The 25242-nt window shown below is 35.7% G+C and overlaps 1 protein-coding gene across 1 annotated transcript in view; it reads right to left on the bottom strand.

The window, feature by feature from the left end:
* LOC150100045 (ATP-dependent translocase ABCB1-like) overlaps positions 1–25242 on the bottom strand; it is a 280795-nt gene that overhangs the window by 122081 nt on the left and 133472 nt on the right. The window contains exons 16-17 of the mRNA XM_090403288.1: positions 18907–19053; positions 6102–6254 (exon numbers count right to left, since the gene is read on the bottom strand). Of these exons, the coding sequence (XP_090259414.1) occupies positions 6102–6254; positions 18907–19053 (300 nt within the window). The remainder of the gene's footprint in view (positions 1–6101; positions 6255–18906; positions 19054–25242) is intronic.

Below are 25242 nucleotides of genomic sequence, written 5' to 3'. Positions count from 1 at the left end.
ACTTGTATAGCAACTGAGTGACCATATGGCATCTGATGATGTCCAATGAATAGATGGATGGAATATTGGATGTATTTTACATGTTCTTTTTTTTTTCTGACTAAGGTAGTCCATCAAATGTCTGCCTGAAATACCCACACTAGCTGCAGATACTGAAAACATCTGGGAAGGTGAAAGGATCCTGGAAATCTTTGGTTTGTCTTAGGAAGGTGAAAATTTTTAGAAGTTTATACACATTTCTGATTCTGTGTTGTTTCAGGAGGGAGTCTCTGATGTAAGGTAAAGATATGGTGTGTATTCTTTTTTAAGGAGTTTAGCAAGGGTTGTATCCATTTTATTGAAGCAATGTAAACAGAGCCTGTTTTTTTCAGGTGTAATGCTCATCCTGATGACAAAATTTGCTCTGCCCTGGAGACTAAAGTTTTGAAAATTAAAGTTTCTAGAAAGAATGTGATATGAAGTGGCATGTAGGTATTGCCTCTGTGTAGAATGTATTGTAAATTTTCGAAAGTAGTGTATCATCTACTGGATCATTTGTGAAAAAAGGATGTCAAAGCTCAGTAAGCAATCAGATCCCTCTAATGGAAATGTGGTTCGGGTTTAAAAGTGTGGAGTTTTTTTTTTTTTTTTTTTATAATGTCAGATAACGTCATGCTAAGGGATCTATCTGCTTATCTTGTAACTCAATATCCAAGAAAAGGGAAGAGAGATCACCTCAATGGTGTACCATGCAAAACTAGCTAAGAGATGATTGTTGGCTATTCAGGGTGGTAGATGAACAATGTTCTTTAGGTGACTACTTATAGCAAATACCTTAGCTTTTCTTCCAGGCTGGTCAATGGAACTGGAACACAAAGAAACCTTACATGAAATATATTAGACCTTCAGTAGGCATATAAATGACCAAACATTGGGAAAACTTGCAAATCAAACATAAAAATGATTGCTGCAAATTCATTTTGAGTCAAGAAATGATATCAGTTAATACTATACAAATCATCATATATCTGGCAATCAATAAACACTGTAAATGGTCAGATGACTTACAATAACACTGCAAAGCCATCAAAATTTAAACATTAGATAGAAAAAATGTTACAAATGTGTTGGTTTGCAGACCTGAGTTACACTGGACTATAAACAGATCTTCTAATTCACACATAAAATTCTCAATAAAATGACTTACTGAGGGAGACCCATAATAAACTTTATATACACACAATGCCTATTATATTCCTTAAATTCATTTACTGTCACAGCACTAGCAACTACTTCTGGCAAACTATTCTACTCATTTATCCCTCTCCGAGTAAAAAAATCTAGTGTTCCACACACTTGCTAATGATACTCTAACATGACTACTAGAGATGACCAATAGTTCTCTCTCTCTATTCATTATGCACTGAAAAATTTCTTTTTGTTACTCTTATAGAATCATTTTAGTAACTTATAAGTTTCTAACATGTTCCCTGCTTTCTACCTATCAACTAACCTGTGCAATCCAAACACACCTTCAAATCTAGTTCCCTTTCAATATATTCTCAATAATCCTATATATATATCATCACAACAATGCCTTCTTGGCAATGATGATAGTAGTGTGGTAGTAGGAGAATTAAGTAGTAGTGGAGAGGGTGAGATGTATTTGGCGAGGTAGAGTTGAGTGTCTTCCTGCGATGAGTCCTTGGACTCCATGAAGGTGTCATGTAATAATAATAATAAATTTCAAAACAATGCACTTCATAATAGTGTAGTCTATCATCATAAAATTGCCAATGCCAATCTATTTAAATCATTCTGCAAGATATCTACATCAGCTTTATCAACTATTGCCCTCCTTAATTTTGTATCATCAGTAAACAACTGAATATACCCTTTAAACCTTTCTCTATATCATTAGTAAAAAAATTAAAGCAGTGACCCCAGAACTCAGCCAAGAGACACTCCACTAGTCACCCTTGTTCACCATGTTTCCACTCCAGCATATACTACATTCTTATGTCTGTTTGTCTGTCAGCATCCCATATTCATGTTATCAGATTTACCATTTCCATTTGTTTCAACTTACAGAATAGCTTTCCATAAAATATTCTGCCAAATGAATTTGCAAAGTCCAGCAGTATCATGGTGTAGCAATTTCCTTTATCAAATTCTGTTGCTGCCTTATTATGAAATGTGAATGAAAGCAGGACCAACCTTTTACAAAATCATACTGCTCACTATACATTACCATATTTCTATCCCCTCATTACTGAATTTACCATTAACCAACTTTTTTGATACTTTAATCACCATTCCTGAGAAATTATCTTGTCTGTAATTTGCTACTTCTATCTTGGGACCACCTTTATATGAGCATTATCTTAATTTCCTTTCATTCTCTTGGAACCTTGCCAGAGTTGAGATTGATTAAAAAAAACTGTCAGAGGCACTGCTAGTTCTCTAAACATTCTTGTAGCACATGGACTGACTCATCATCCAGTCCCACTTATGAATGCACAGCACCTCCAGCTCATCTACCTCAATTTTCAATTCAGTCATCACATCGGAAATGAAAATCTCCACCTGGATGATACACCTTTGCAAAGTGATCTTAACTATTTCTTATTAGTAGCTTAACTATTTCTTCTGCTTCTCTATCAGTTAGAGAGCTATCCTGCAATAATCAGTCTTTCTCTTACTTGCTACACAGTGAAAAAACTCTTTTGGATTTACTTTGGAATACTTAACTAATTTTCTAACATGTAATTTAGCCTTCCTTACCATACTAGTCACCTGCCTTGCATGTGCTTGTATGCTGATCACCTTTTTCTTTAAATTCCCTTCATGATGTTCTCTTTTTCCATTTTATCCTCTTTTTTTCTATTTTATATCACTACCGAGGAGTTTTCTGCTGCTACTTTCATGCTATCCTCAATATGCTTCCAGATGTTTTCAATATTTTCATTGAAAACATCTGGAAACATTCTCGTCTGGTTATATATTTTGCAATTTCTGTTTTAATTCACGCTCAAATTTTGTTCTCTCTTCTGGTTATATAGAGAAGGGCTGGTTGGCCGAGTGGTTAGCGTATCTGCTTTTCAGCCAAAAGACTGCAAGTTTGAATCCTGCTGTGGCCATGGATGTTTGTGATTGTCTGTGAAAATACTAATTGTGGTTGGCAAAAGATAGCATTTGTGTAGTTGTAGTTGGTGGATTGAGTGGTGGAAACAGAGAATTATAGAGTAGGTGCCCTCCTTTGATGAGTACTGGACTCCCTGGAGGTGTCACATAATAACAGTAATATACACCCCTGTCAAAAAGAAACCCAACTTTTCGAAAATAGAAGAAACTAGTGGCGCCACCTGTCGTATCTTTTTGTTGTCGAAAGCAGCAACCTTCATTAGTGTTGTGTCAACTGTTTATGACATTTGTTTCATTAGAAACCGAGTTATAGTGCCAAGAGTGACAGTGTGTTTAGACGAACGGTCAGAAAATGAGTTTCAAACAGAGAGCTGTGATTGACTTTTGTGTTAAACTTGGTAAAAGTTTTACTGAAACACATCAAATGCTTCAAAAAGCATACAGTGATGAACACTTATCCAATACTCGAGTTTACAAGTGGTTTAAGTGATTTCAAAGTGGTTGTCAGACACTTGAGGACGACGAAAAGCTGGGCTGTCCGAAAACTGGACTGAGCGAAGTTAACATCTAAAAAGTGCATGATTTCATCAAAGAAAACTGGAAATCGTCTGTGAGATTCATTGAAGATGAATTGGGGATTCCAAAATCAACTGTGCACAACATTTTGACCAAGAGTTTGGCCTTTCATAAATTGAATTAACGATTTGCTCCCCACAAGTTGACTGACTACCAAAAAATGTATCGAATTGAACACTGCAAGGACATCATCAAAACCACTTGTAAGGACTCAAACTTCCTTGAAACGATTGTTACTGGTGACGAAACATGGTGTTTTGAGTGTGAGCCCAAAACAAAGCACCAGAGTGCTGAGTGGAGACCACCTGAAGAGGGGCATCCGAAAAAAGTCACTTGGAGAAGTCAAAAGCAAAGGCTTTCGTAAATGCTGATTTGTTTCTACAATTCCAAGGACATTATCCACAAAGAATTCATTCCGCCTGGCCAAACAGTCAATGGTGAGTTTTATCTCGAAGTTTTGAAGTGATTGATAGCAAGAATTCATCGCATACGGCATGAATATCATCACTTTTGCACAATAATACACATCTCATCGTTCGAACATTGCGAGACAGTTTTTGTGTGATCCAGCACACAAACTTGGAAATATTTGTGTGATCTCACCGTATTCACCTGATTTAGAACCCTGTGACTTCTTTCTCTTCCTCCAACTTCATTTGCCGATGAAAGGAAAGCGATACGACACCACTGAAAATGTTCAAGCTGCAGTAACCATGACCCTCAACAGTATCCCAAAAACCAATATAAAAAACTCATTTAACAAATTAATTGACCATACCAAATGCTATATCGAAGCTGAGGGAGAGTATATTGATTGAAATAAATTATTTGAATAATTATAATTGGCCTCTGTTTCATTATCTATCAAAAGTTTGGTTTCTTTTTGGACAGAGGGTGTATCTAGTTTGTGATTATTGTATCTCAGTTGATTTGCATGTCTACAAAATATTTACTGCTCACTTTAATCTTAAGTATGGCACCAATTAGAAAATGGTCGCTATCACACTCAGCTGTGAAGGATGAAGTCAAGTTTCTAAAAATTTGTATATTTGTATATCAAAATATACGAAAAACAAACTTTAATCTATGTACATGAATATGACAATGCTGTTCATAAATACCAATGCAGTTATTTTACAATAATTGAATCCACCATGCATATGCAGCGAGAACCAGTGAGAGATACAAAAATTGCGAGGGAAGAAGATAAACACCAAATATAAAAGAAATTACAAGAATGGCTGTCTATATTGAAGCACATCTCAATAAAACAGTGAAATACAAATTATTGTGTCTGCTTCTACTATAGCAAAATGAAAATGAACTACAATAGGTTTTTGCTCACTACAACAAACCACCAAAAAGTTCCACTCTGATATCAATGCTATTCTAAAGAAAATTCACTATAGTAAACTTATAGTGCTTGTTATAGTGAATTTCCAAAGTTTTCTAGAGTAAGGATTAAGTGTATGGATCTAAGAAGAAAAATAAATCAGCACTATTGTTCAACAGCACATTTATCTCTTCAGACTGTGAAGATAAAAATTGAATCTAACATAAACACACAGTGATCTTATATCTTTTCACCAATTTGGGCTCACAGAAAGTTAAGAGTCAGGAATTTTTAGAACATTGAATATATCACTTAACACAAATTCTGCACTGTATGAAATGGACAAAGTCAAAACAACAGTATAAAACTGACAGTAATGACAGTGCACATCATTTAATTTCTTTTTTCTATAGTATTTTGTATGGGACATCATCAGGTATTTAAATCTACTTGTTTATGTTAGCTGGAAATGGTGTTAATTAAAAAGTTTTTTTTAAATGATTCCTTATGATTAATAGATGTTCAATCAAACAGAGTTAGCTCTCATTACAATAAATTCATAGTGAATTCATTGTAATGAGAGCTACACTGAAACTACTAGACTTTGGTTGGTATGTTTTTGTGTCTGTTTTATGGTGAGTGAGTGAGTTCACCATATCAGTCTGCTACAGTGAAAGCTGGCTGAGCAGCCTGAATTATTATTTTGCAATATCCATGAGTTCATTCTGAAATCATTTAACCAGTTATCTCAAGTAAATGTCAAAATAACTAAGCAAGATGGGTTATGAAAAAAAAAAAAATAATAATAAATAAAATTTAACAGTTAAGTGACTGTTAAATTTGATTTTTTTGAAACTTCTGATTTTGCAAATCAAAACAAGTCTATTTTTAAAATTTAGTACTATATGATTAGGCAAGCAGTTAATTCATGATAAGAAACTATTCAACAAATCAATAAGATAAAGCATTGGTATCATGAACTAAAATTTTGAAGAAAAAAAAAATTAAGGCAGTGTGACACAATAAAAGACATGCAATTTATGTGTACAGCATTAGAGAACTTACTTACACCTAAGATTTCTCCAAACAATATCCCATAAACAGGAAATGTAAGTCCCATAATAATAGATGAGAGACAACCAGTCAAAATATATGGCCATTCAGGAATTATCATCTTTAAAAGTCGTCCCTGTGGTGGAACAGGCTCAGTAATTTCTTCTTCCTTATCAACAGAAATTGCAGAACATAAGTCTTATATGCAGAAACAAAAACTCGCATAATGCAACTCATTATTTAGAAAAAAAGCTAAAGGACTAAGGTCTTATTTTTTCAATCGCATAAATGTTTGTAATCAAAAGGAATTATATATTTTTTATATCCAAAGCATCTCATTGGATATTTTCTTTTATTAACAGAAATTCATAAATAGATATTACAATTATTCTCAGGAGCAAGAAGTCAAATTATGGACTTGCTTTTCAAGATGAAAAGCCCAGTAAGCAATAATGGTATCTCATCCTTCCAAAAAATTTCCACTTCAATAGGTTAACTGTACTCTAGCAATAAATTTTGCTTTTCTGTTTGCAAAACTAACATTGTACAATCCTCGAACCATCTTTGTTATCTGCCTCTGTACCCTTTCCACAGTTAATTTATCCCCTTCAAATCCTGGAGACCAAATTTGAGAACAATACTCTAAATGGGGTCTGATCAGGGTCTTATATAACAGAATGATAACTCTTATCTCTGCAGGTCAGTGTCCTTCTCAGTATTGCAGCAATCCTCTGTGTTATCTTCACCACCTTTGCAACATGTCTCCTGAATTTTTGATGATCTGGGGTTGATGATTTCTATTAATCATCAACCCCTGATCTTGTGTCTCCCCTACTTCCTCCAGTACAACTCCTCTAATAGAGTATAAAGTGTCCCAAACCTCAAGACCTTACATTTTGCTGCATTAAACTGACACCCCCCCCCCCAATTCATTTGCCCATCTGTCTAGTTTATTCAAATCCTCTTGCAGGACTACCACATCTGCACTATTACTAATAACCTTTCCCAGTTTTGCATTATCTGTAAACAACTGAATATCCCCCTGCAAACCACTGACAATGTCATTGATATTAAGGTTACACAATAAAGGTCCCAGTACTGAGCCTTGTGGGACCCCACTTGTAACCTTCTACCTCCTTGAAACTGTCCCACCATACACAACTCTCTGATACCTATCAGACAGCCAATACTGAATCCAGTTGACCAACCTGACATCCAAACCCATGTGCTGCAATTTAAATATCAGCTTATCATGTGGCACCCTGTCAAATGACTTCGCTAAATCCAAGAAAATGGCAGTATATGCCTTTCCATCATCAACTGCTCTTGTAACTTTATTATAAAAGGTTGGCATATTACTAAAACAAGAGTGTCCTTTAACAAATCCATGTTGACTCTCACAGATAACATTACCCTGATCTACCCAATGCTGTATATGGTCCATCACTAATTTCTCCAAGATCTTAGCAACTACTGATGACACACAAACTGGCCTATAATTAGACACTTCCAGTCTGCTACTGCCCTTATGCAACGGCACTATCTTACCTTCCTTCCATTCCCTGGGCATCTTTCCTGTAGCCCAGTGGTCGCCAAAGTGGTTGATATCGACCCCCGGGGTTTGATATAACATTGTTAGGGGTTGATTCGGGCTCAGGGGTCGATAGAAAAATATAAGACATCACTGTACGGGTAATATTTAATTCGGTTAACTTGGATTACCTCCATCCTGAATGACAACGCAATTAAGAGTGAATCGTGGGAACAATGACATGAATGGGACCTGTAAGATGGAGCAAGATCATGTCGGATGTTGGTGGTCCCCGCCCGGCGGCATGACAGGAGCGAGATTACAACACGTGCGTGGTTGCTTATTTATTTATACTTACACATATTCGATCCCAGTCTCATTTTTGCACATCGACATACAAGTGAGCATTAATGTTCTAAAATTCATCAACATACATATTATAATTCAATCGTTATTCATTCACAAACTAAACTTCTCTATGTTGAAGAGTTGAGCAGGGCTGGTAGTTTTGTGCATCCTATACATACCTATAGGAAGATTGCATTATTGTTATTTTGTTATCTAAATTAAATTTTATATTTTATATATTATTTATCCCTCCTATCAAATATGTAATGTTAAGAAGGACGTCAAAAACAAAAATGTATCCCTTTGACGTTAAGCCAATATAACAATATATACTATGTTATACATACAAGAGACACCGTAACTATAAAATAAACAATCTAAAAACTTACATAAGAGTATTTTTTGCTTGTCCTATTATAATTACATAATAGTAAAATAGAGGGGGTCGATAAAAAGTCAAGAAACTCTTGAAGGGGTCAATGGTCAAAGAAGTTTGGCAACCCCTGCTGTAGCCAGACTTTCATTGAGAAGCCAGGTCAAAGGAGCTGTCAGTTCTTTAGCACACTCTCTCAAAACTAGTGGTGAAATACCATCCAGTCCCACACTTTACTGACATCCAGAGTACTCAGTATTTGGAACACACTCTCCTCCTGCACCTCTAAACTTCAAACCTGCCCGATCCCTCTAGTATTAAAATTGACTCCTCCAGGATGAAATACTCCAATAAAGTGTTCAGTGAACAATTCCACAATGTCCTCTGCATCAGTCACTCTATTCCCATTTTTATCCCACAATGTCATTCTTCCACAATCATTTCTCCTCCTACTGGCCATATAGCTAAAAAATTCCCTAGGATTTGTTTAGGATCTTAGCACCAATCTCTTCTCATATTCCAGTTTTGCCTTCCTTACCATACTAGTCACTCTCCTGGCCTGTGTCTTATATTCTTCATGCATCTGCTCTTTACCTATCTCCTTATATCTCTTCCATAGCCTCTTTTTTACATGCAGTTCCTGTTTAATATTGTTTGTCATCCACTTTACACCAAATTGTGTCCTCTTCTTCACTTCACTAATATTCTTTCACAATTTCCCAAGCACTAATGATATCCAGGCCTTCCAATTCCTCCCTCCATGAAACTTCTCCAAGTTGATATCTAAGACTATTATAATCACCTGCCTTATAATTCCACATATGTTCCCGTCTCTTTGATACTCCTGCATGCCTATTCATCTTCCAAGTCAAAATTACATAGTCACTCTCTCCAACTGGTGGGAGAGATGTCATCTCAGTTATTAGCAACTCTTCTGATGCTATGACCAAATCCAAAACTCTTGTTCCATGTATTAATGTTGCCTAAGAAATTTGTCCCTCGAGAATTCTAGAAATTCCATTCCCTTATTGCTACATGCATCTTCCTCTCCCCAATTTATACTGCTGTAGTTAAAATCTCCCATAGCAATCATTCTTCTTGCACTTGCCAAGCTCAACTGTATAAACATCTCCTGGTCCCCACCCTCTGTGCTCCTTGGTTTGTAGCAATACCCTACTAAATATCCTGTCTTGCCCACGTCTACCTCACACCATATGCTTTCAAAATCATTAGTGTCATCAGCACTACCAATTTACTCTCCTTTATTTCGGATACTCCTGGTATTAGTATAAAGCATAAAAATGCCACTGTTTCTATATCTAGTATTATTCCCTCTAGACTCCACTCGGCTCAGCGTTGTCTGATGTCGTCCCCCCCTTCTCCCAAGCACCCATTCCCACAAAAGACCACCCTTGCTACCATCTACCCTGGACATTCTAGTTTCCCCTGCATTGACACACCGACTCGTTAAGAAAACAGCCATCTCTCCAGATGCCTACGTACTTCCTCATTCAAATGTAAGTGGTCTCTCTCGTATACAATTCCTTCCTATCCTCAAATGCCCTCCAAGCATCCACATATCCCAATCCTCTCTTCTGACACATTCTAGCTATTATGTTATTCAATATCACTGCTCTATGCTCAGTTCATCACTATCATACTTAGGCAACATGCACATTATCCTTCCTTTCTTTGAGTTTTCTTTTGTACAACCTCAAGCAAGAATCTCATATCTCTCGTCACCCAATTTACATTGTCTCTCAAGTCATTCGTTCCTAACATCACAATCATCTCACCCACCCTTTCACCCCTCTTAATTGCCATAGCCACTCTTTCTATCATTTCTCCAGGCAAACACTCTTCATGCATCTTATCTTGCACACCACAGATCATTGAGTCCCCATACATCACACCTCTTGCCACTCTGTTCCTTGATTGCTTATATGCAACCCTCACTCTCTCTCTCTCTCTCCTCTAACACCTTCTCTCTGTGTTCCCCTACTTACCTGCCTTCCTGACATCACTCTATCCCTGGTTCCAGCACTCCTAGCATGCTTCTCATTCCTTCTCTCCTACTGTTTCCATTCTCTCCTCTTCTTCATTCCCATAACTCTCTCTCATTCCCTCTCTTCCACTGTTCCTATTCTATCATTCTCGTAACACTCTCTCATTCCCACTCTATAGAGTGAAAATCTCTACAGAGAGTTCCTCAAAAGTGAAGATTCTGAAATAGCAGATGAATTACTACATAGCCTGAATGCATCTTGAAAAATAAAATGGACTGATACAGTTGAAAACCTTGACTTCAAATGATCGAGTAGAAAAGCTTGGAATCGTCTCCAACAACTATCTACAACTAATCTACCTAAAAGAAAAAGCATAGCAATCTCCCCTGAGAAAATAGCTAATGAAATCGTTAATATGTCAAGGGCACATGAACATACCAAGAAAGTTAAGAAATAACTTAAAGCTTTAAAAACAAATGCCCCCACTTTCTCACAATATGCCTCAATCTTCACTATAGTTGAAGTAAAAGCCTTCATAAAAGATATCAAAGAAGGCAAGGCCAGAGGCTTCGATGGTGTCCATCCTGAATTTCTGATTAATAGCAGGCCAAATACTAGAAAATGACTCTCTGAATTCTTTTCTGATATATTATTGACTGGCCAACTACCTAGCCAGTTTAAGAGGTCAAAATCAGTTGCTATTCTTAAACTTGGAAGACTGCCCCAGGAGGCAAAAAGTTACACACCTATCGTTTAACTGAGTTGCATCTATAAAATGTTAGAAGAATGCCTTCTGTACAGATTGTCCATACCAATCATGGAGCATGTCCTGATTAAACTAGCTGGTTTTAGATAAAAACGTGGTTGCTATAATCAAGTGCTCACTTTAACATCAGACATAGACGCTGAATTCTAGAAGCAAGATAAAACATCAGCTGTCTTCTTGGACCTAACAGCAGCCTATGATACAGTATGGTGTGAAGGTCTCATATACACATTTCTTAGCATTGTCCCATGTAAACGGACAGCTCACTCAATTTCCTCCAAGTTATATTCAGAAATAAAATGAAAACTTAATAATGATCTTTCACAAGGGTCTGCATTGCACCCTTACTTTATAACCAATACACACATATATGACTTGCCAGCTACCATCTCACACAAGTTCTGCTATGCTGATGACACTGTAATTGCCATTCAACACAAAACCATGAGTCAAGCTGAAGAGGTACTTACAAAAGATCTGAAAACAATAGATGAATATTACAAAAAATGGAGGTTCCAGCTCAATCCAGACAAAACAGAAGTATCAAGCTTTCACCTTAATAATCACATGGCAGATGTCACTTTGCATATCTGCTTTGAAGGATTTTTACTACAACACAGTAAGTTTCCAAAGTACTTGGGTGTGACCCTTTCTTATAAGTAACACCTAACAAATGTCTCTGCTAAGTAAAGAACCCATAACAACATAATACAAAAACTAATAGGCACGACATGGGGAGCAAGTAGATTACAAGAGCTGTAATCTATGAATTACAGCTCTTGGTCTAGTTTTCTCTGTTACCGAATATTGCTCACCAATGTGGCTAAATAGCACACATGTTAAACTTGTTGATAACCAACTAAATAATACAATGAGAGTAATTTCTGGCACAATTAAATCAACGCCTACACACTGGCTTCCAGCTCTTAGCATCATTATTCCACCAAGTCTGCGCACGAGTAAAGCTCTCTTACAGGAGTATAAGAAAATCTTGGTAAACACAGCCCTACCAATACACTTAGATCTCTCAGACTTAAGTGTATGACGATTGAGATCGAGACATCCACCACTACAATTAGCCTAACTACTACTACAATCTAACTTCCACCTGAAGCAAAAGTGGCAAGAACAGTGGGAGAGCCAGACAGATGATATCACAAAATTTTCTCTCGACAAATTACAAGAAAGTTTTGATGCTTGCTCACACCTCCCACAAAAATCCTGGACTCGACTTAATAAAATATGAACTGGTCATGGTATATATATGCAAACCTGCTTTTTAAATGGGGTAAACAACCATCCCCACATTGTGATTGTATTGGATTGGACCATATTGTGACCCAATGTTATCTTAGAGCATAATCAGGAGACAAATTGGATGTTTTAAGTGCTACACCTGAAGCTATGAACTTCTTCTTCTTCTGCAGCTTCTCCCACTTAAGTGGGGTCACTGTTTCTTATGAGTCTCCTCCACACCTTCCTGTCTTGGGCTGTCACCACATCCAAGTTCTTCATCTTCAAATCCTCTTCTACCAGCTCCCTCCATCTCTTCTTTGGCCGCCCACGCTTCCGCCTTCCTTGCACATCCATCTGCATGACCCTTCTTCCCACATATTCGTCCTCCCTCCTCATCACATGACCAAACCATCTCAACCTTGCCTCCTGTATTTTCGCTCCTAAGTTCGTAACTTTCACTGTTCCCCTGACATAGTCATTTCTCAGATGATCCTTTCTGGTCACACCGCACATCCACCTAAGCATTCTCATCTCTGCTACTTCCATCCTGCTAATGTTATTTTTCCTCAGGGCCACAGTTTCTATAGCATATGTCATAGCTGGCCTCACTACTGTCCTATAAATTTTGCCTTTCAGATTGATCGGCACCCTCTTATCACATAACACTCCAGCCATCTCCCTCCAGTTCCTCCAACCTGCTTGTATCCTGCATCCCACTTCCTTCTCACCTCCTCCATCTTCTTCCACTGTCGAACCTAAGTATCTAAAGTCTCTCACCTTCCTGATGACATTAGGAAGCTATGACCTGAAGCTATGAACTATTTGACCAATATGGATGTAACCATTTAATTTTATTGGTTTCTAAAATGGGGTGCTTAAGGGTCAAAGCTGTATAACTGAGAGGAAATTTCCACATAGCCTTTAAAGGAATGCGGAGAACCAACCAGGGCTTCTGACCTAATGTCCAATCCTCACCTTTTCATGGTGCACCCTGTTGGGTATCTACCTGGTTACTGAACGAACGAGGATGGACTGGCAATTTGGGATTTAGTCAACCAAATTGTAATTCTTATTGGCTTAAACCAAATTACAAAATGATGGTACAACATGACAAAATTTCATGCCGGCTGGGGCGTCGCCCGGTTAAACAAGGCCCTTGTTGTTTTCACCAGGGAACCAGGGTGAACAGCGAAAAGTCAGCTACTGGAACAAATCTGAAAAGACACCCCAACTCAACATCACTAGAGTAAAAGATCGGTACAGTCAACATAAGAAGCCTGAATGGCAAAGGAATGGAGCTAGCTGAGGAATTAGATAAGTACCAGATCGACATAATAGGGGTGACTGAAACAAAAAAAAAAAAACTGGTTCAAAAAAAAAATCTAAATTCACTCTCCCAAACAAAACCATCTCCTAAACTTTCACAGTCACTTACATCTTCCACACTATCAACTATTATTTTCTCATTCTCTCCTATCACACTATTTGTCTTCCTACATTCATTCCCCATTCCTGGAGCAACAAAGTCGGATATCGATATATCTAATGTACTTATTTCATCCAACTGCCTGCATTTTGCGCACATACGCTCTCCACTCTCTTTAACAAGCCACATATGTAATTCCCAAGACGCATACATGCCACAAGTACTGCATGCCACAAAGTCCCTTATGATATTGCTAATAATTGAGTTCTTAAATGGCAGAGGACTTGGCGTTACGCCACTTGCGACTGCTGCTGAATCCACCATCATTCCTTACTGCTGAGTAGCGTAATCTTTAATAATTATTCATATAAGTTCATTCCTTATCCACCATCATTCCTTACTGCCGAGTAGCGTAATCTTTAATAATTATTCATATAATTCATATAATTATTCATTTAATAAATAAGAGGAAAAAAAAAAGTACAAACATCAGAACATTTAAGTACTAAATATAATTAAATAAAATGAAATATAACTAAATACAGTAACTTAGCTTCGTTTTGTCTTCCACTGTTACGCGTTCGATTCCGACGGTACCAAAATATATTATATCGTGACAACAACTAACTTCCAAAAAACAACCACTGAAGTACACTCGTATTCAGAGAAACAATTCAGCACTCAAAAACGTAGAAAAACGGGGAAAAAAGCGGACTATTCACCGATTAAAAATCACTTTCTTCTGCACAGCTCAAATTCACCACCACATGCTACGCCGACGCTAGCGCCGAGAGAAGCTATTCAAAATGCTACAGCTATATGGTGTCAATGGACATTATATCAAGCAATACTTAGTCTTTATTTGAGATGTAAGTCAGCAGTTAGAATTGAAGGAAGTACAGGAAGATGGTTTAATGTTAAATCTAGTGTCAGACAAGGATGGACATTATCACTTCTGTTATTCAATGAAATATCTGGGAAATGTTAATCCCAGATCTATGCTTTATGCAGATGATGTTATACTTCTAAAATCTGCTAGAAGTCTGCAAGATTCTGTGATTAAATTGAATAACTGTTGTAATAGATATGGTAAGAAGGTCAGCAAAACAAGGCAAAGACAATGAAAATATGCAGAAGCATTGAAAATATCAACTGCATTGTGAATGGAGAACCTATAGAACAAATAAAACATTTCAGCTACTTAGGCACGATTTTTAGTGAAGATGGTAAATTAAATATGGAAACAGACAACAGAATCAACAAAGCTGGTATGGTAGGAAGTCAATTGAATAAATTCATATGGAATAAGAGAGAAATTAGTCGGAAGACTAAATCAGCTGTATGCAAGACAGTGTTCAAACCACAGGCAAGAATAGTGACCGTATGAAGGAAGGCAAAATGTTAAGATTTTCTTTAGTATTAGGATCTCCATGTAGTATCCTATCAAACACACAATGGGACACAACAAGGGACTTGTTAAGCAAATTGAAAATTTGGATGGAGATGAAGAAGTTAGTGATATGGATATAAAGGTTATTGATGAAGAGATACCAGAGTGGCATCTCTTCATCATTCATGTCTCTTCATTGGTGAAAGCAGATGACTAATGGTGTGCTACAACGCTCAGTGCTTTTACCACTCCTGCTTATTTGTACATAAATGATACAGAAAATGAGTGGAAGGAAATATTTAGTTGGGTAGCATAGAAGTTAATTAAGGAAAAGGTAGAGAACTGAAAGGATGATTTAAATAGGCTAACAAAATGGGCAAAAAGATAATAGATGCCAGTTTAATATAGAAGATTATACAGTTATGCTTTCTGAGATTAAAAGATTACAAGCTTTTACATCAAACCAACTTCGTGTGTTTTCTTTAATTCTAACTGCTGACTGACAACCTAAATATAGACTATGTATTGTTTGGTATAATGTTCCATTCACCCCATATAATTGTAGTGTTTTGAAAAACTTTTCTCTGGACACCTTGTCATATGCTTTTTCCAGCTCTTCAAAACTAAAGTATAGATCCTTGTCATATCCCATGATTTCTCAACTATTTGTCTTAAACTGATCTTGACAACCTCTATTTGGCCTGAACCCAGCTCGTTCTTCTCCAAGTGTCTTCCACCATCTTTCTCAACCACTTTTCAGGTATGCTTACATAAATCTTACCTGGAACACTTAGTAGAGAAATTCCTCTGTAATTCTCACATTCAGTTTTATTCTCTTTTTATAGATGGGTACTATGAGAACTCTACTCCAATCATTGGGAATTCAATGACTGGAGTTACAATGCTCACTGAATTATGTAGTGTAGCCATTGCAAAACTTTTATACCTCCGTACTTAAACATTTCTGGTCGAATATCATCTACTCCAGCAGATTTTCCACATTTCAAGTTTTTGACAGCTTTTTCTACTTCAAACATTGATATGTATTCCTCTATATAATTATACAGAGTTATAATTATATAATGATAACTATATAATTTGCATTCCTCTTGAAAATTTTCTAGTGTGGTTCTGTCACTGCTTAGTTCATTTAACAATCTTTCAAATTAACTACTTCAGACATCTAGGATATCCTTATCTTCAGTTTTCATGCCACCTTTATCATCTTTGATTACTTTTGCAGTAATCTTTTCCTCCATTTGTAAGCTTCTTCAATAGCCTCCAGAACAGCCACCTTCCTGAAATTTATTTTCTATATTCTTAAAAAAGTTTTCCCGTGACTTTTGTTTAGCTACTTTTACACACAGCTTAGCTCTCTTACATTTTTCTCTGTATTCTTTTAGGACATCTACTGACTTATTTGCTAGGAACTTCTGGTAGGCCTTCTGCTTTTTCCAGGACTGCTTCTTTAACATCTTATGTCCACCATGATGTTCTTATTTTTCTGTCCTTGCAGACAACTTCACCAGATACCTCCCAAGTTGCATCAATCAATGTCTTCTTCAGAGTTTGCTATTGAGACTCCAAGGTTTGGTTCTTGTTTTAAATTTGTTTCATTTTTATTATAATGTTTGTATAGTTGAGTCTACAATTCACTTGTAAAAGGTACTCAAATTTAATTCTTTTTAAAACTTTCTTAGATACTGTTGTTTTCAATGTGATATCCATTTTTATCCTGCTTAGTAGTAAGTAATGGTTACTTCCAATTTCAAACCCTCTGTTCACTCTTGTATCCTGAACAAGCATGAAGATACCACTATCAACAATGACACAGTCAATGAAGCTTTTCTCATTTCTGGTGTCTCTTCTTTCCATTTGAACTTGTACACATCTTTATGTTGAAACATGGTGTTAGTAATGACTAGTTCATGTCCTGAGCAGAAGGCTAATTAAATACTTACCATTATTATTAGCTTTATTCTTTTCTCCAAAGTTTCCCAAAATGTTCCTATATGCCTGGTGGGATTCATTCCCTATTCTACTGTTCAGATCTCCAACAAGGACACCACTTTTTCCATTTTGTTTGTGTCAGCTACCTGCTCTAATGACTCAAAAGATTTCTCCACTTCATCCTTGGAAAAACCTTCTGTGGTATCCTAGGCACAAATAAGTTTCATTATCTATGTCCCCCATTTTGAAGTTGGCCCACATAACTTTATTTGAAACCACTTTCCAATCAAGAAGTTTATTTGTTATTGAATGCTACTGCTACTTCTTCCTTTCTTTGATCATTATTCCCAGAAAATAACATCTTATACTTATTATTTAGTAATATCTTACTTGTTTTTGTCTTTTGTCTCAGTAATGCCAATTATGTCCACACAATACTTTTCCAATTCTTCTGCAAGTTCGATTTCCTTTCCCTTCCATTAATACTCCTTATATTGATGGTTTTTATTTTCAGTTCTTCTGATGTTAGGTTTATTCTTCTTCTTCTAGATGATGAGTTGCAGCTTGTTCCAGTAGTTGACTTTTCACTGTCTGTCTTGATTCCCTGACAAAAACAGCAGGGGTCTTTTTTAACCAAGCAACATCCCAGCCAGTATGAAATCTCATCATATGCATTTGATGCTTAAACCAATAGAGAGTACAATTTGGTCAGCTAAGTCCCAAATTGCCAGCCCACCCTCATTCATTCAGTACCCAGTAGATACCTACTAACAAGGAGCACCACATGAAGGTAAGGATCGAACATTAGGTCAGAAGCCCCAGTCAGTTCTCTGCATTCCTGAAAGGTAATGTAGAGGTTTTCCTCCAATTATTTGGATTTGATCCTAAAGCAACCCCTCAAACTTGTATTTTTGAGTCATTAGAAGAGGCAGCTGACATAAAGAAAATGAAAAAATGGTCCTTGTTGGAGATATAAATGATCTAAGGTTGCTATTAGTGCATTACATGATAAGCACAGGCCAAAATAAAAAATACATAACGTAAACCTATAATGAGAAATGAGTACAATACTTGTGCAGTGGTTTCAATTGACTTTTAAGTTACTGCACTTGCAGCTTTATTGTTTATGAAAAAAAAAAAGGAAATTAACTCAATTTTGCTTACTTCATAAAAAAGCATTTTTTTGAGGACCTTGACTTATGTCATTTAACACAGATACAATATATTGAAAAATCCAGTGCTCTGAAAACTAACCATGATTCTTTTGCTTTGGTTTCTCAACAAAAACAACAGTTTGACTACTTTGTGAGCAATAGATATTTGATGTTTAATATATGTTATTAATTCCTTTCGAAGATGTTTTTTATTTATTGTAGAAAATGCATAATGAAAATTTGAAATGAAATTTTTTTTTATAACATAATGAAAACTGCAAAGTTTAAATATTGTTATAACCTATATAAAAAAGTTTCTGACTGGCATATACAAAAGAGTAACATGGGAACTGAATAAACAAGAGTTTATAGTGCACAATTTTTATACACGTTGTTTCTTTTCATAAAGATTTTGCATAATTAGCAAGGAAAGCTCAAGAGCTACAGATTATTTCTGATTAAGCATAAAATAAAATTAAAGTAAAAAAGGAAAGCATATGTAGTTGGGATGGGGGGGGGGGAGCACTGATGCTAGATGAATGTAAAAGAAAGTATGAAGATAGAGTAAATCTCTCACAGTAAGTCTATGTGACCACATTTAAGTTCAGCAAAAATAATGATTACAAATGTATTTAACTTACAAGAACTCCATGTTTAGCATCATCTTTGAAGCCAGATAAAATGTCACTTGAAGTAAATGACAAACTTGGTTCAAAAGTTGGTCTACCAGTACCATCCTTTGGCTCATCTAAGAGATCCTCCTGTGCTTCTTCCTCTGATACTGTTTTCTGGAATAGCAATTTAAATTGGGATTAATTTTGGTTTTTGGTAAATAAACTTAAAATAAAATATTATATATTCTATGTAGGATTACAATTTAATCCTATATAGAATCCTATATTCTAATACTTACTTAGTGCTGAAATTATTCCAACTTATGTGCTGTTACAAAAATATAAATAAAAGAAATATCTGTATAATTAAATTCTATTAATCATTCTCCAATCAGAGACTGAATGTTGATTTGAATAACAAACAGTACTCTGAATCCAATCAGAGACTGAATGTTGATTTGAATAACAAACAGTACTCTGAATCCAATCAGAGTTTGCTTCATCATTCTCTACTCAAAAAAAGTTTCTGCTAACCTGAGCTAAACAATTTGAATTTTACTATTTCTATAATTAAAGTGCCAATTTAATAGTCAAGTCAACCTCTGTCTTCTAATCAATTTCTAAATTTCTGTTATCAATTTATGTATCTTAATCACATTACATTCTTTCAATGTATCTTCACAGATATGATTCCAATGTGAGCATATTAATTATTTGAAGCTTTTCTAGATTTTTTTTATCATTTCAAAAAGTACATGACCAGATCTGTGGATATCAGTCCAGATAATGTCAAATATAATCTATATAATCTCAGCTTTATATAGTTTCAGTATGAGTCTTGGCTTTATGTAAGAAAAAAAAAAAAACTTTCTTGTCCCTACTTGAAGCAAAGACAAGAAAATGGTCTTCTACTTGTGATGTACTTAGTATCAAGAAATCTTCTGAACTTCAGTTCTTATCCTCTATCTCAGCGTTTCTCAACCTTTCTAAGCCCAAGGACCAGTAAAATGCCTAAAACAATTCTAGGGACCACTAAGTTATTTGATTTTTTTAAAAATGTATATGGGGATTTCCAGCATATACATATAGATATTACATTTGCATATTACATTTACATATACAACATTTTACATATACATAAACATTTAAAAATACATATGGAAACATAATTAAGTTGGAAGTAAACGATTAAAAGTGTATCATCACTGAACAAAGTTTTAATTTTTATTAAACAAATAAAGGTATCAGTTTCCGATTTGCTGTGGGCAAATGAATGGGTATAGCAGCGCCATCCCGCTAACATACCCATTCAGCTCACCCCACAACAACTTTTTTAGCACCACTGGTACATGGGCAAATGAATGAATTCATTCATCTGCCCACAACTATGTTTATCTTTAATCCCCATTCATCTACCCACAGCAGCGTTTATATTTTATATGTAATCACCATTCATCTGCCCATACTCATGAAGCAAACCCCAGAACAACTTTTATCTTCACGCACTCTCTGATTCGACCTGCGACATGTAAACTGTTCCATTCACTAAGTGCATTGTGAGACAAGGGGAAAATGTTGTTCTTATCTTACTCCATTCATCATAATACTGAATACGAACTTGACATCCATGGATGATATCCCTTGTCCTGTCCAAACCATCCCCTGCATATACCCAAAAATTTTGCTCAGAACATCCCAAAGCCATTAATCCCTCCCATCTACACATACACACACTTTCGGCCGATAGGCCGATATGAATCACCTTATTTCCTTGAGGAGTTTTCCATGACCAGCAATAAAAGTTTAAGACATCCTGTTATGTGAGATCATTCCCGATATCTATAAACAGTCCAACTCATGATGTCAGTCGCAAAGTGCCATACACGTGGTCAGGCACATTTTCCTGGTTATGATGGTGGATTTAATTATATCTGTCCTGTTTTATCCAGAGGCACAACAGTGGTCATCATAAATCCAGCAGATTCGTTAATCATGTGGTGGTTTTATTTATAACCGTCCTGTGTGCTGCTTGTATTCGTTACGTTGTTTCTGCACAATCCATGACCGTACAGATGTCTGCATGCGACGGATTTCATGTGCTCAGCTGCATATTCTCGCAAGCGACCATACGAGATATAGAACTTTGCTAAAAAAGATGCAGACAGCTATTCTCCTCACCAGCAGAGCTGAGATTCACCTTGACGTCACTTTGCATAACTACCGTTTCATCCCCGATTTTGGAAATGGATTAATTCCAAAACCAGTAATGAGAATAATCGGAAACTGTAGACCAAATAAATAATATGATATAATTATGTTACTACTTACTTTTAATAAGATAGTTCAGCTTCTCGGCCTTTGCAGAGTTGCTGGATATCTGGCTCAATATTGGTCAACTTCAGTCGAAGATCTGCACACACACACACACACACACACACTCTAAGACAATTTCTGTATTTTGTTTTTATTTGAATGAGCAATGAAAATCCTTTATCACAAAGATAGGCTGTAGAAAACTGCATGACGATTTTCAGTGCTTCTTCAGATAATTCAGGAAATTCACTTCTTCTCACTAAAGGCAAGATCCAGAATCGAGCCAAATCACGATCATGGAATTGCATTTTAAGCCCACTGTCACTTGAAAGCTCAATTAACTGTTCTTTTTTTTGATAACAAAAGGTCGTTCTCGTGACTATAAGCCTGAAATTGATCTCGAACCCACAGAAATTTCTTATAAAAGTTATTTGGAAAATAAGTTTCAAAATTCAGTTTCAGAGTTTTGAGGGGGTCACAAACCCTTTCCAGAAATTCAGAATCAACAAAAAGATCATTCTCCACTACAAAGGATTCCAATGTTGGAAAAGGTGCCAATTATCTGTCTTTTACATAACTAATGCACAACACCATACCATTCCCCCCCCCCCCCCCGAATGCCTTTATTTTGTTGTAGGCATCAAGAACTGTTAAAGAATTTCCCCAAAGGGAGAGATTTAGTTCATTTAATTTCGAAAAAAATGTCTGAAAGATATGACAGTGTTGATAACCATGCTTCATCAACAAGGAGTGATGCAAAATTAGAATTACGTTCATTTATTAATACAAACAATAAAACTTCATGCCTTAATTGAAATAAACTTGTTAGTACTTTGTCCCTGGAAATCCAGCGAATTTCAGAATGAAGCAAAAGTTGTATACTCGTATATTCACTGTCCATTTCTTCACAGAATACTGAAAATGACTTGTTATTTAGCAATTGAGCTTTAATAAAATTAACTAGCTTTACAGAGTTGTATAGCACAGTTTTAAATTCTGGTGGCATTCCATTGGAGGCCAACCTAACCCTATGTATATATACCCAATTCATATCTGGAGCAACTTCCTTGACCATAGAAACAACCCACAATTATGCCTGCCTGCCTGCCTGCCTGCCTGTAAGGGCGCGAGCTCCATCCGAACTAAATCCCATGCATTTTTCCCACTGGATCCCTCTGTGTATTATATAATTATCGAGAGTGTGAAATATTTCTTCTCCAGTTGTTTGGGATATGACAATGTTCTACAAAACCAAATATCATCATGAATGTGTTATCATGTGCATATCTTACACAGCATATTAACTGCGCATCATCTGTAACATCAGTAGTCTCGTCTATTTGTAACGCATAATAAGGGCTCTTCTTAACTCTTTCGATTAACTGAGATTCTACGTCACCTGCCACATCATTAATTCTGCGACCTACAGTGTCATTGAAACAGGAGTCAAATCAATATCTTTTAGTAACTTGTTGCCAAACATGGTTTTTATGATATCTTTTATAACTGGAAGTAGTAAATTTTCCCTGATAAAATGAAGTTTCCCTATTTTCGCGATGTGCAAACTTAAGAAATAGATGCTTCCAGTGCCTTGCTGTTAATCGAACCCATGGCTGAAACTACATCTTTCCCATGATTTAATGTCGCTAAGTGTCACTGAAATTGGCTTTTTTTTTCTTCTCAATTTGCTTATTTTTCACATCACAATGTTTAGTTTCTAAATGTCAGAGTTTCACAGACTTCATGCACTCATTCGACAACACTTCATAACACAAAACACATTGAGGTTTCTGTTCACTTTCATCTCCACACCAAGCAAACCCGAATTCCAAATATGAGCTGTTATATTTCCTACTGTTTTTTTTTTTTTTTTTTTTTTTGAACTGCTTGTTTCTTCTACTTTAATAGTATCAGATTTACTCGCTGTTACAACATGTGTATCACAATTAGGGTTAGCAGCACCTATTTCGTTTGCTCTTCTTTTCAAAGTGTTCTAAGCCACTTTTCTATTATTAAAAAACATTTCTGAAAAATATATAAATTAAATACTGGGGTTAACTCATGAGACACTTTGTCCAAGTATCATTTAGCACTTCTAAAGGTATAATTAGGCCTTGGTTGAAGAAGGAAACCTTCAGTAATAAAAATCAATAAACAACAAGCAATTGGTTGAAATGTGGATAACACATGTTCACTTCAAATCTGACAAAACATCAAGGGAAAGCAGAAGCAATAAAACTATACTGTTGTTCACTTCACCGCTCTTATTATTCATCATTCTGCTACTACAAATTATTGTAGTGCCAGAATGATAAGTAATAAAAGAGGGGTGAAGTGAACAACAATATAGTTTTATTTCTTTCACCTTTGAACATTCTGATGCTATTTGTTGGTTTTTTAAGTCTCCATTTGATTTCAACAATTTTTATTTACTTATTCAATTTTAATTTGTTTGGATAATTAAAAAATATGTATTTAATTAATTAATTTAAGTCTGCCTGCAGACCACCTTGTCCCATCTTGCAGACCACAGGTTGAGAAACACTGCTCATCTCATCTCTAATCATTCTCTCTCCCCTCTTGCTTTCTCTACTTCCAGCTACATCTTGCCAATATAGTATAAAGCCATCTGTCTCCATTCCTATTTGGAATGAGATGACCTAGCACCTGATAAAGTTAAGCATACATCCTCATAAAGCTAGATAAAGATATGCTCACATACTTATAACTAAATTTATAGCTAAATTATAACTAAATTTCCATCAATGTGGAAATTTAGTAATTTATAGATTTAATATAAATTAAATATCAGAGACTTGCAGTAATACAACACTGTTCACTTTACTTTGCTCAATCAATACTCTTCTCTACTTTTAATATCAAAGACTTGCAGTAATACATTACTGTTCACTTTACTTTGTTCAATCAATACTCTTCTCCACTTTTTAACCTTCCCTCTGTGCACAGGGGTGCAAACACACCCCAGGCTAATATAAACTTAAATAAAAAGTTGCCAGATGAAAAATTTCCAAAGTTTTCTTAGGAATGCTATCTGTGATATGTTTCACACACAATTTAAAAACAATTTCATTGAAATCGGTGAATTCGAATGTAGTAGTAAGGCTTCAAAAGGCACTTGAGTGCTTAACTGTGTACAGGGGCATATGCATCCTGATATTTTCCATTAGTATTTTTTCCATCAGCTGCATTAGTATTTTTTTATAGTTTGTTTTGTATTTACATTCCTGTTGCCTGAAATATATATATTTTTCTTTACTACCATATTCGCTTTGGAACTATGCATGATTCTTGTATGAGCATATATTTTTCTTCCATTTTAGTCATTTTTGTTCAGCTTATTGGTGCACACTATAGCGTAATTTCATTATCTCTAAAATGATTTGATGCAGTTTCAGTTCAGTCTTTGCTTGCATTTCAAAGAAATAAGATATGTTTTTTATTGAATTAGTGGTAAGTGTTTATGGTTTTCATATTTGATACTGTCTTGCGAATTACGAACTATTATCTGCTGTGTTTATTGCTGTTTTTCTTCATTAATTCTTATTTTACTACTACTTATTGCTACTAATTTGTAAATTTGTTTTGCGATATGTTTATTTTTTTGTTGTAGTTTTTATAGAATTTCTTTTTTCTGTGGATATTTTAGATAATTATGACAGGAAGAAAAAAAAGACATCGCACGAGTTCTGAGTTGAGAGATCTTTTAGAGGAAGTCAGTTGCTTCATCAGATATGCCAAGGGATGATGATGATGATTCAGATGTAGAATTAGAAAATGATATTTTTGATGGTGATTTCTCAGCTTTTGACAATGTTGCTGAAGAATATATATATACCACAATTATATGAAGAAGCAAATGCGGAATCTAGAGTTACTAGATTATCATGGAAAACGTTGTTGGGTATCTGAATAGAAACTCAAAAGCGAACAGAAGATGGACCAATTTTCTTCCTGATGTACATAAATTTCCTGACTTTCAGGTATTTCGAGAAAGAGAAGGAATTGCCTGAGCAATACTAACTCAAAATC

The sequence above is a fragment of the Typopeltis vanoorti genome, chromosome 13 (assembly GCF_054136105.1).
Source record: "Typopeltis vanoorti isolate ZY-2024b chromosome 13, IOZ_Tvanoo_1.0, whole genome shotgun sequence".
Taxonomy (NCBI): Eukaryota; Metazoa; Arthropoda; class Arachnida; order Uropygi; family Thelyphonidae; genus Typopeltis; species Typopeltis vanoorti.
The sequence above is the reverse complement of the archived record's forward strand: the minus strand, read 5'-3'. Positions and strand labels throughout refer to the sequence as shown.